Raw genomic sequence first — 12,570 nt, forward strand, 5'->3', positions numbered from 1 at the left:
ATAAGTGATTTATAGTAAAATCTGGTAGATCTTGTTTCATTATTGTTGTAATATAAAGTAGTTTTTTCAATCATGGTGGATATGAAAATTCTATTACTGTTTGTAAATATGTGATCAGAAGCCTAGTAATCCTTGATTATGAACCTGAACTCCACAACCCTTGTGTAATCTCCCACACCAACATATGATAAGTCACCACCATGTGACAGCTGTCTTGCAAGATATATTTCTATCCTACATTGAACCACTGTAAAACAAGGCTTAAGTGTCCAGAAATGATATGAGATCAAAATTGTATAGAGAGTGCTAATGATGTTACCTGCATCATGGTGTTAAAGTGGACCGTGTATCGCCTTCTGCCAGCCTGGAACCTACAAACCACATTACAATACCAATAGTAAGTAATACAGCCACAAGGATAAATAGTCAAGTTATTGAGCTGAAACAAAATTGTCCACTAACAGATTGATTCATGCTTAAGGTGAAGACATTTTACGACCTGATGAAGGCCAACACAACAAACATGTGACCTACCTGATGCTGGACTCTCCCGACTGGTAAGCATCGTCGATGGTCTTGTTGTTGCCCAGACTGTATTTACACCAGCGCCCTGTACTGTCATCAAACCACTTCCACGTATGACTGGCCGCCTGTCAAAGCCAAATCAAAATATGATATGATCTCTTTATAGATATTATTCATTTTTAAGATTACTCTTAAAAGTGAGAGTAAAGCTGTCGTAGTTAGTGGGGAGTTTTCCAAGACATCTGACCTTGTTCTCTAGTCTCTAGAGCTAACATCATTATTCAAAAACACAAAACTGCGACGTCCCAGATTTAAAAGGTCATGATAATTTTGTTCTTCTTTCCTCAGTCGCTATCAATATATCATCAAGGATATTATGACATATGCTTGTCTATGATATATTCATCACTGGAAAGTGAATTCTTACAATTACTGTGACTAAAATCAGAAGGACATTCTACCACATTCAAAATAATGCTTAGGGTTAGTTCTATTTAAAGTCATTGTGGTTTAAAACAAGATTTCTATCAAATTATACTAAATCAGGCTACAAACATTGTTAAAATTCTATCAACTGAATCTGATTGGACAATACAGGTGTTGGAAAAAGCTGCTGTGCACACAAACAGAAGGGTCACAGATAGCCTTGATATCAATGCAGCAATGGAGACTTACCAATAGTTTCTCAGCATCCACCTTACGCCTAGATATCACAGATACTTTTTCATACAGGTCCAGTAACAGCAGCATTGGTGCTAGCCATCTAAAACACAAAAGTACCACTCCAATATATGGTCTTTAATTCTCAAACTTTCATTTACGTTTTCATCTTCAAAATCCAATTAAATCAACTAATGAAATTTTTAATCTTAAATGAAAATATCATTGGGATCCACTTTCTTCCAGTAAAACTAAATTTCATTATTTTTATAATTGTAATGAACACTCTTCATTCTGGATACAAAATATTTAAGGAAAGTAAACATGAAGAAAATAAAATACAAAATTCTAGTACTTGGTAAGGAATGAAGAATATAGGGCAGATGAGTTGTGCATTTTAAATGTGTTTTGCTAAATACTTTTTCACAAAAAAACAACCATGTAGACAAAGTCTGATTTTAACAGGAACTGTTTGCTATTGACATAAAAACATTTGGAATAGATCACCAAATCATGTTTTGATACATATGTTTATCATATGTATAAATGGAATATTTCTTGCTATGCAATGTGCCATTTTCAACATTCTATCCCTCACTGTTGAATTTTGAATTAAATGTCAATCAATCAACCAAACTTTCCTCAGTCGCTATCAATATATCATCAAGGATATTATGACATATGCTTGTCTATGATATATTCATCAGAGGAAAGATTCTGAAGTACCTCATCCAGTCAATCAATGATATATATTACTTGACCTTGTGAAAATGAACTACTTATTCTCATTGATCAACAGTTTTTAACTTTAAAGTTTTATAAGGATTTACAATTAGGGTAAAATAATTTCAAAACACTTTTTTAAAGTGACATCAGAAACTTCAGGAATCGGGCTGTTACATTCGCAATTGAATATTAAATCTACTGTCATTGTAATTGGTTTTACCATTTTACATGTTATGGCGAAGCAAAGGCTTTGTGACCATTGAGGGAATGACTTCATATTTTGGTTAGGAGTAGAAATTCTCACAAAACATTCCAAATTCATAACAAAGAACAATTAAAAACTTTCCTCAGTCACTATCAATATATCATCAAGGATATTATGACATATGCTTGTCTATGATATATTCATCACTGGAAAGTCTAGCACTGCAAAGCTTACAGATGCCCCATCAAAAATACGGTTTCAATATTTCCAAATTCATCAGAAGTTATATAAATATTAAGTGAAATTCATGCAAAATATTGAGCAAGAGGAGAGAAACTTGATAGAATATCATTCAAACAGCTTACATAAACTCAGGTGAAAAGGACGAAGATTAACTGGGGTTGTTCTCACATATTTAACATATAATAGTATTTTAAACTACTTCAGTTCCACAACTTGCAAGCACACTTTTGCAGATAAGACTATTTAGTGTTTAATAAAATTATCCTCAAATTATATTTAACCCTTCTAAATGTACATCAGATGAAAGATTGTACCAACCCTATTTTCCAGTGGAATACTTTGTTCTATATATTTTCACTCCCATTCCCAACCAAACCATAATCATGGACAATTGACACTCTCATTTATCCTATTGTTCCAAGACTTGTGCTTTCCTCAGTCGCTATCAATATATCATCAAGGATATTATGACATATGCTTGTCTATGATATATTCATCACTGGAAAGTCTATGCCCCATCACAATTCAGTTTCAAAGTTTCCTTATTTATCAATCTTGTATCTAATATCAGTGAATTCATGACAAATATTGAGCGAGAGGATAGAAACCAGATAGTATGTAACTCAAACAGACCTACATAAACTCAGGTGAAAAGGACGCAGATCAAGTGGGAGTGGTAATAGTGTGATAACACTTATCTAATACCTAATAGTATTTAAAACTACCTCAATTTCACAAATTGCAGGAGGTGCTATATGGGGTTTTTAACCATCGTTTTGTGGTAAAGCATTTCAGTATTTAATGAAATTATCCTCAAATTATTGAAGTCCTTCTATATTTAAATCAAATGAAAGATTGTACCAACCCTATTTTCCAGCGGAACACTTTGTGCTATATATTGTCACTCCCATTCCCAATCAAACCATAATCATTGACAATTGACACTCTCATTTATCCTGTTGTTCCAAGACTTGTGCTTTCCTCAGTCGCTATCAATATATCATCAAGGATATTATGACATATGCTTGTCTATGATATATTCATCACTGGAAAGAGAGGGGTTCTAACCCAAGGTTTTTACATAAGACACATTCCCTTCTAGTTTTGAGTGTGGAAAGTGCTTAGTGTTAGTTTGGTTGACTAGTCTCTGTCTAAATGGGGACATTTGCAGAGTGACTTCCATTGGTGAGAATATCAGTTGGGTTTATGATGGGAGGGGATCGGGGGAGTAAGTTACTTATGTGCGACACTGACAGTCCCTGCAAGGTTTGAGTGGGGAGGGTAGCTTTCCCATATGTGAAACAAAGTACCTGTAGGGTTTAGTGGGGAGGGTAACATAGTTACGTGAAAAAAAGTACCTGTAGGGTTTAGTGGGGAGGGTAACATATTTACGTGAAACAATGTCCCTGTAGGGTTTAGTGGGGAGGGTAACATAGTTAAGTGAAACAAAGTACCTGTAGGGTTTAGTGGGGAGGGTAACATAGTTACGTGAAACAAAGTACCTGTAGGGTTAGAGTGGGGAGGGTAACTTACTAATGTGAAAAAAAGTACCTGTAGGGTTTAGTGGGGAGGGTAACATAGTTACGTGAAACAAAGTACCTGTAGGGTTAGAGTGGGGAGGGTAACTTACTGATGTGAAACAATGTCCCTGTAGGGTTTGAGTGAGGAGGGTAACTTACTAATGAGAAACATAGTACCTGTAATGTTTGAGTGGGGACCCTTGGGTAACTTACTAATGTGAAACAAAGTACCTGTAGGGTTTGAGTGGGGAGGGTAACTTTCTAATGTGAAACATAGTACCTGTAGGGTTTGAGCGGATATGGTGACTTTCTTTGGTGGGAACAAAGTCAAGGTGGGGTTTGAGTTTGGAGGATAGCTTACTCTGCCGAGGGTACCTTCACTGTTTGAGTGGAGAGGATGACTTTCTAACAGTCCCTTTAGTACTAGCATTCAAGCAATCAGCCAATCATTCCTTAGTCGCTATCAATATATCATCAAGGATATTATGACATATGCTTGTCTATGATATATTCATCATTGGAAAAAGATAGCATCAACCTAGAGGTTTCTGTACACCACAGGTTTGGCAGAAATACTAAGACATCAACAGTTCAGGGTGAAAGTCGATTAAATTTGATGGATTATTCTCTGATGATTTTGAGTACAAGGTTTTCAGACTACTTCGGGGAGAGTGATTTACTTTGGTGAGACAGAGTCCCTGTATGTATGGTTGGGGAGAGTGACTTACTTTGGTGAGACAGAGCCCTTGTATGTATGAACGGGGAGAGTGATTTACTTTGGTGAGACAGAGTCCCTGTATGTATGATTGGGGAGAGTGACTTACTTTGGTGAGACAGAGTCCCTGTATGTATGATTAGGGAGAGTGACTTACTTTGGTGAGACAGAGTCCTTGTATGTATGAACGGGGAGAGTGATTTACTTTGGTGAGACAGAGTCCCTGTATGTATGATTGGGGAGAGTGACTTACTTTGGTGAGACATAATCTCGGTTGGCGGTGAGGAACTCCTGCCCACTACTGAGCACCTGTACCAGGAGGTCGGTGAGGTAGACCTTTTCCACAGTCTCTGCACATGGCATCCTCGCCTCCTACAACAACCAAGAAACAGCGGTACTACCTGGACATCTCACATATATATGTAACTATGCAATACTTACAGTTCAGTATAAGCTGTTCACAGGCCTTAGTTGCAGCTATCACACACTATATATCTCCATATTTTCAAGACCATGAGTATAGCGGAAATAAAACTAAGCACCAAATAGAAATTATAGGTACCAGAGTGGTGATCTCAAGCCTCATACCTCAAACAGCAGGCTAAACAGGTGAAGTCGAGTAGCAAATTTGCAGGAGTCGGGATGGAATGCCTTCTTGTCATTAGAGCCTGACTGGGGCTCGTCTGAGGGACAGACATGACCCACAGACAGTAGCTTCTGACCAAGGGACTGAACCTGAAATACAAGCAACACATAAGTATATCGTACAGCTTCCTCACATTTAGCAACTAGCAACATAATAGCAAAATTCATTATTATTACTAAATATTTTTAACAATACAAAAACTGTCAAAAATATATATAATCTGAACATCAAGCCAAAAATAAACAGGTGTTTTCACATTTGCAGAGATTAAAGCCATCATCCATAGCATATTCTTAAAGGTTCATTATAAAGATAAACATTCTCTTAATATCTGGAACCAAAATCCCTGCAAATGATTAACTTCCCTAGGCCCTATTAAAACATCACTTAAGATATTGACAGATGATTTCCCATGACACACTTCAACAGCCGTACAGGGAATTTGCCTGTGTACAGTCATGTATTTATAGGTATTGAGCTCACCTCCTGAACAAGAGAGGACAGGACACGTTTCTGCCATTCCAACCCATTCCTCTGTGTAACAACAATGAGCAGGTCACAAACACGATACACCGTCTCTGGGAGTGTGTCAAGTAGTGTCAGACAACCTAAAATACATAAACTTATAACTCAACCCAAACAATGTCTGAATGTCAAACTAGGTTGTGACTAACAAGTGACAGCATTAAATTGAAATTCTATCCTTTCATCTAGTGATTAATCAGGGAAGCCTAAAACTTTCTCCTACTGCCTATTCACTTGGTTTTACTGCTTCTACAACCTCTATCTTACTTTCCTCAGTCGTTATCAATATATCATCAAAGATATTATGACATATGCTTGTCTTTGATACTCATCATGGGAAAGAATATTTTGGGTGGTATCAGTTCATTACATAAGTTTATATGGTGACATGAGTTATCAAAGCAAAACAGAATTAAATAAAATATCTGTTCTGAAATTCAAACTTACTTTCATTCTAGTTGGTCATTCAGATTTACCCGTAATGAGAGTAAAAGACTCTTAACAGAATTGTTTGTATTAGGATTTGAGAGAACGATTTCATACTGTTGTTTGGGACAGAGAAATTTATAAAATAATATCGTTAAGTCTGAACAAAGAATGAGACAAAACTTTCCTCAGTCGCTATCAATATATCATCAAGATTATTATGACATATGCTTGTCTATGATATATTCATCACAGGAAAGGTTCTGAAGTAACTATCAGACATGAACTGGCTTTGAACGATAAATATTGTACACACTTACTCCTTATTTTGTTCTCTCATCCTATTGGCAAGCATTTCCATTATGAATTTATAAAATATTTATTTTTACTTTTTTCTGTATCGTTGGTTTTACAAAATAATTAAACATTTTGTCAGGAGCAGCTTCCTTTCTAAGTTTGAAAGCTAACAAAAGTCCAAACACTTCCTCAGTCACTATCAATATATCATCAAGGATATTATGACATATGCTTATCTATGATATATTCATCACAGAAAAAGTTCAGCCTCATCCAGCCAATGAAAGATATAATACTTGGGTAATTGTATTACTTATTATCCATATTTTGCAACTTTCAACAGGATTTTTAATTTAATAGCCTAAAATCCTTTCAAAACCTTTTTTAATAATGACATCAGAAATTTCAGCAAGTTGGATGCTACATTTGCAATTGAAGATTAAATCTAATGTCATGCCAGTGGTTTTACCATTTTACATGTAATGGCAGAAAGAAAAGCTATGTGACTAACAGAAATGCTGCATTAGGTTTTGTGGGAATCACTTCAGTCTTGTTAAGGAGTAGAAATTCTCTAAAAATATTCAAATTCTAAAGAAATAACAAGTAAAATCTTTCCTCAGTCGCTATCAATATATCATCAAGGATATTATGACATATGCTTGTCTATGATATATTCATCACAGAAAAATTTTCTAAGCAGTTGACATCAACTGCTTCTTACACAAAATTTCTTTCAATAAATAAATATGACACAGGATCTTCAACAAGGACTTCAACATCAATACACCAAAACTGATTTTTTATATCTAAATTGTACCATCAACACTTCACAGATTTGACAAGTGGTACTTAAACCCTAGATTCAAATATGTACCAAGTTTATTTAAAGAACGGTCAGACATGTACTGGCTTAATTGGAAAAATAAATATTGTACACAAACTTACAGCTTACTACTTTTTTTACTTTGTTTCAATATCTTCGCAAAATTCTTACAAATAACTATTAAAGCATTATGTCCAGAGCAACCTTTTTTCTAGGTTTGAAAGCTAACAAAAGTCCAAACACTTCCTCAGTAGCTATCAATATATCATCAAGGATATTATGACATATGCTTGTCTATGATATAATCATCACTGGAAGGTTTCTGTCAGTGACTGTTTACAGAAAAGCCTTGGTCATTTCCATTCAGAACAGTCTATTATAACAGTAATATGGCTTTAAACATCTTTTCATACAAACAACTGGAAATTTCAGAAAAGAGATTCCATACCCACATGGACAGAAGCTTTTTTTCCCCTTAAGTTTTTAATCATCACTATATTCTAATGATTAAAGAATACCAAATACTAATACTTTTTTCTCAGTACTAAAACAAGAGGCCCATGGGCCTTAAAGGTCACCTGATATATTTATACAGAGAGTTGATTTTGTTTTTAACACGAACAGAAATATTATTCAGTGACAAAAAACAACAAGAGGCCCAAGAGGGCCTGTATCGCTCACCTGAATATTTAAGCAGTCATAGCAAAATATCGTTATCAATATAACATCAAAGATATTATGACATATTCTTGTCTATGATATAATCATCCCTGGAAAGTCTATGCCCCATCACAGTGGGGCTTTATCCCAGGAAGCCATCAGCCAAATATGAAGATTCTATACCTTTCCGTTCTTCAGAAGAAGTTGTTTAAAGGAAAAGTTGACGGACGACGGACGGGCGACGCGCCATGGCATAATAAAACCCCCTTATTCAATATCTAGAATATTTAAGCAGTCATAGCAAAATATCGTTATCAATATAACATCAAAGATATTATGACATATTCTTGTCTATGATATAATCATCACTGGAAGGTTTCTGTCAGTGACTGTTTACAGAAAAGCCTTGGTCATTTCCATTCAGAACAGTCTATTATAACAGTAATATGGCTTTAAACATCTTTTCATACAAACAACTGGAAATTTCAGAAAAGAGATTCCATACCCACATGGACAGAAGCTTTTTTTCCCCTTAAGTTTTTAATCATCACTATATTCTAATGATTAAAGAATACCAAATACTAATACCTTTTTCTCAGTACTAAAACAAGAGGCCCATGGGCCGTAAAGGTCACCTGAGAGAGTTAGACAGAGAGTTGAGGGTGTTTTTAACACGAACAGAAATATTATTCAGTGACAAAAAACAACAAGAGGCCCAAGAGGGCCTGTATCGCTCACCTGAATATTTAAGCAGTCATAGCAAAATATTCTCATTAAATATTATATTGCACTAAAAATATTTCCCTCGCAAACTTTGTTGGTCTCTACCCCAGGAAGCCCGCAGCCAAATATAAAGATTATTATGACATATGCTTGACTATGATATAATCATCCCTGGAAAGTCTATGCCCCATCACAAATGCAGTTTCAAAGTTTCCTTATTTATCAATCTTGTAAGAAGTCATTTGAAGCTTTTGACATATATGACCCCTGTGACCTTGAAAAGAGGTCAAGGTCCTTTTCATTCTCAAACGTTGTTTGGCTCCATCCAAGGAAGCCATCAATCAAAAATAAAGATTCTATACCTTTTTATTCTTCAGAAGAAGGCATTTGAAGATTTTGACATATTTGACCCTTGCGACCTTGAAAACAGGTCAAGGTCATTTTCGTTCTCAAACTTTGTAGGGCTCCTACCAACGAAGCTTTCAGCCAAATATCATGACTCTAGGCCTGTCCGTTCTTCAGAAGAAGGCATTTGAAGATTTTGACATATTTGACCCCTGTGACCTTGAAAAGAGGTCAAGGTCCTTTTCATTCTCAAACTTTGTAGGGCTCCTACCAACGAAGCTTTCAGCCAAATATCATGACTCTAGGCCTGTCCGTTCTTCAGAAGAAGGCATTTGAAGATTTTGACATATTTGACCCCTGTGACCTTGAAAGAATGGCAAGGTCATTTTCATTCTCAAACTGGATCGGGCTCTATCCAAGGAAGCCATCAATCAAAAATAAAGATTCTATACCTTTCAGTTCTTCAGAAGAAGCTGTTTGAACTGTTTGACATATTCGAACACCGTGACCTTGAAAGTAGGTCAAACTAGTTTTCATTCTCAAACGTTGTTTGGCTCCATCCAAGGAAGCCATCAATCAAAAATAAAGATTCTATACCTTTTTATTCTTCAGAAGAAGTTGTTTAAAGGAAAAGTTGACGGACGACGGACGGACGACGCGCCATGGCATAATAAAACCACCTTATTCAATATCTAGCATACAGATTTAAGACTAAAAAGGATTTGAAACTAGCACCTCTGATTCTAAACAAGGAAAATGAAGAAATTTTAGCACACTGACTCCTTTGGGCCCCACCCTACAGCCCTTGGGGGTAGGGCTGACTCAAAATTTTCAAAGTATCAAACTGTCAACTCAGGGTTATAATTCCAATGAAGTTATCAACATGTAATATTCAAAGTATCATTTGCCATTATAAACCATAATAAATTTTGCCCCCCTCCTTCCCCAGGGGGTAAACGTGAGACCCTAGGGTCATAAACCTTAAGACACTTCCATCTATGAAGAGTGTTTGATTCTACCATATCTTTGAGAAGAATTTTTTTTTAAATTTCTGTCAATTAAACCCTTTTTGACCCCACCCATCAGCCCCGGGGGGTCAGTCAGGGCTCATACGTGCATACCATCAAACTGCTATCCAATACTGATAATGCTAACCCAAATTGAATAACTTCCAATGGAAATTAAACAAATGTTGGTCCAAAATGTGATTTCCCTATATAAACTATAGTAAAGTTTACCCCCTCCCCAGGGGTAAACGTGAGACCCCAGGGTCATAAAATTCACAATTTTGGTAGAGCACCTAAAGACCCTTCCATCTATGAAGAGTGTTTGATTCTACCATATCAGGGTCTTTGAGAAAAAGATTTGTGAAATTTCAGTCAATTTGACCCTTTTTGGCCCCAACCATCAGCCCCGGGGGGTCAGTCAGGGCTCATATGTGCATACCATCAAACTGCTATCCAATACTGATAATGCTAACCCAAATTGAATAACTTCCAATGGAAATTAAACAAATGTTGGTCCAAAATGTGATTTCCCTTTATAAACTATAGGAAAGTTTACCCCCTCCCAAGGGGTAAACACGAGACCCCATCGTGCCAGGTGAGCTAAAAACACTACTGCAGATATTTACCAGGCATGACGGTGTCGGTGAACTGGTCAATCGTCGTCCGATCAAGTGGTTCCTCTTTCTCTTGTTTTTCATCGATTTCGGTCTCCTCGGGTTTGGGCGGCTCCTGTTTGGAGGAAGAACTACTCGGTCCACTCTGTAATACAATACATTTGTTCAAGTACACCTTTTTCTCACACATGACACTTGTTAAATTAGCTCTATAAAACCCACCAATACAGCTCTATGGCCATGGGTTATGAATGAAATTCTAGATACTTCTTATGACATTCTCTTTTCACATCATTTGTTTAGGCTAATAGCTATTGGTCAGGTATCTGCCTAGGGACATGGTTAGGGGTCTTCCTGCTTAGAATACCTACCTCGTCAGTAGACATAAGGATATTGTCGCCTAAGGACATGGCTATGGCTCGCATCATTTGATCCTCCTCAGACATCTCCAGTACCATGCCAAGGGGCTACAAACAAAGGAAATGATTAACTCATGAACCTTGAATTTTTGTTCATTTTATTCAACAATGTCACACTCACTTGTAGAGTGAAAGGTGTACCAAGACTATATAGCAAAGATCTCTACTAATAATTTCACACATTAAATGTTAATATCAACAAAACAAACCATATTCCCTAATTAAATATGAAGAGTTTGGACAATTTCTTCATTCTTCAGTTGTCCTTCTTGAATTTCTCAATTGTAGCATAGTGCTGTAAGGGCAAGGAGTCACAAGATTGCAAACCCATACTTGATCAGCAAATGGTTTCCTTTCCATTCTGACTGACCATTAACACAATTTATAAATGTTTGTCTTTCCTCAGTCACTACTAACTTACTTATAGTCCCTTTAGCGTTCAATCAATCAACCGAACTTTCCTCAGTCGCTATCAATATATCATCAAGGATATTATGACATATGCTTGTCTATGATATAATCATCACTGGAAAGTCTATGCCCCATCACAAATTCAGTTTCAAAGTTTCCTTATTTATCAATCTTGTATCTAATATCAGTAAAATTCATGACAAATATTGAGCGAGAGGATAGAAACCAGGAGTTTCTATATGGGGTTTTTAACCACAATTTTGTGGCAAGACTATTCAGTATTTAATGAAATTATCCTCAAATTATTGAAGTCCTTCTTTATGTAAATCAAATGAAAGATTGTACCAACCCTATTTTCCAGTGGAATACTTTGTTCTATATATTTTCACTCCCATTCCCAATCAAACCTTATTCATGGACAATTGACACTTTCATTTATCCTGTTGTGCCAAGACTTGTGCTTTCCTCAGTCGCTATCAATATATCATCAAGGATATTATGACATATGCTTGTCTATGATATATTCATCACTGGAAAGTCTAGCACTGCAAAGCTTAAAGATGCCCCGTCACAAACACGGTTTCAATATTTCCAAATTTATCAGAAGTTATATAAATATTAAGTGAAATTCATGCAAAATACTGGGCGAGAGGAGGGAAATTCAATAGAATTTCATTCAAACAGCTTACATAAACTCAGGTGTAAAGAACGAAGATTAACTGGGGTTGTTCTCACATATTTAACATATATAATAGTATTTAAAACTACCTCAGTTCCACAACTTGCAAGCACACTTTTGCAGATAAGACTATTTAGTGTTTAATAAAATTATCCTCAAATTATATTTAACCCTTCTAGATGTACATCAGATGAAAGATTGTACCAACCCTATTTTCCAGTGGAATACTTTGTTCTATATATTTTCACTCCCATTCCCAATCAAACCTTATTCATGGACAATTGACACTCTCATTTATCCTGTTGTTCCAAGACTTGTGCTTTCCTCAGTCGCTATCAATATATCATCAAGGATATTATGACATATGCTTGTCTATGATATAATCATCACTGGAAAGTCTA

The 12,570-nt window shown here is 36.0% G+C and overlaps 1 protein-coding gene across 7 annotated transcripts in view; it reads right to left on the bottom strand.

The window, feature by feature from the left end:
* LOC110442109 (E3 ubiquitin-protein ligase HUWE1-like) overlaps positions 1 to 12,570 on the bottom strand; it is a 90,627-nt gene that overhangs the window by 38,670 nt on the left and 39,387 nt on the right. For all 7 annotated transcript variants that reach the window (XM_021485552.1, XM_021485554.1, XM_021485556.1 and 4 more), the window contains exons 34-41: positions 11,032 to 11,127; positions 10,673 to 10,805; positions 5,724 to 5,848; positions 5,183 to 5,329; positions 4,848 to 4,966; positions 1,201 to 1,288; positions 535 to 650; positions 320 to 371 (exon numbers count right to left, since the gene is read on the bottom strand). In XM_021485552.1, the coding sequence (XP_021341227.1) occupies positions 320 to 371; positions 535 to 650; positions 1,201 to 1,288; positions 4,848 to 4,966; positions 5,183 to 5,329; positions 5,724 to 5,848; positions 10,673 to 10,805; positions 11,032 to 11,127 (876 nt within the window). The remainder of the gene's footprint in view (positions 1 to 319; positions 372 to 534; positions 651 to 1,200; positions 1,289 to 4,847; positions 4,967 to 5,182; positions 5,330 to 5,723; positions 5,849 to 10,672; positions 10,806 to 11,031; positions 11,128 to 12,570) is intronic.

This window comes from Mizuhopecten yessoensis, unplaced genomic scaffold (genome assembly GCF_002113885.1).
Source record: "Mizuhopecten yessoensis strain PY_sf001 unplaced genomic scaffold, ASM211388v2 scaffold716211, whole genome shotgun sequence".
NCBI lineage: Eukaryota > Metazoa > Mollusca > Bivalvia > Pectinida > Pectinidae > Mizuhopecten > Mizuhopecten yessoensis.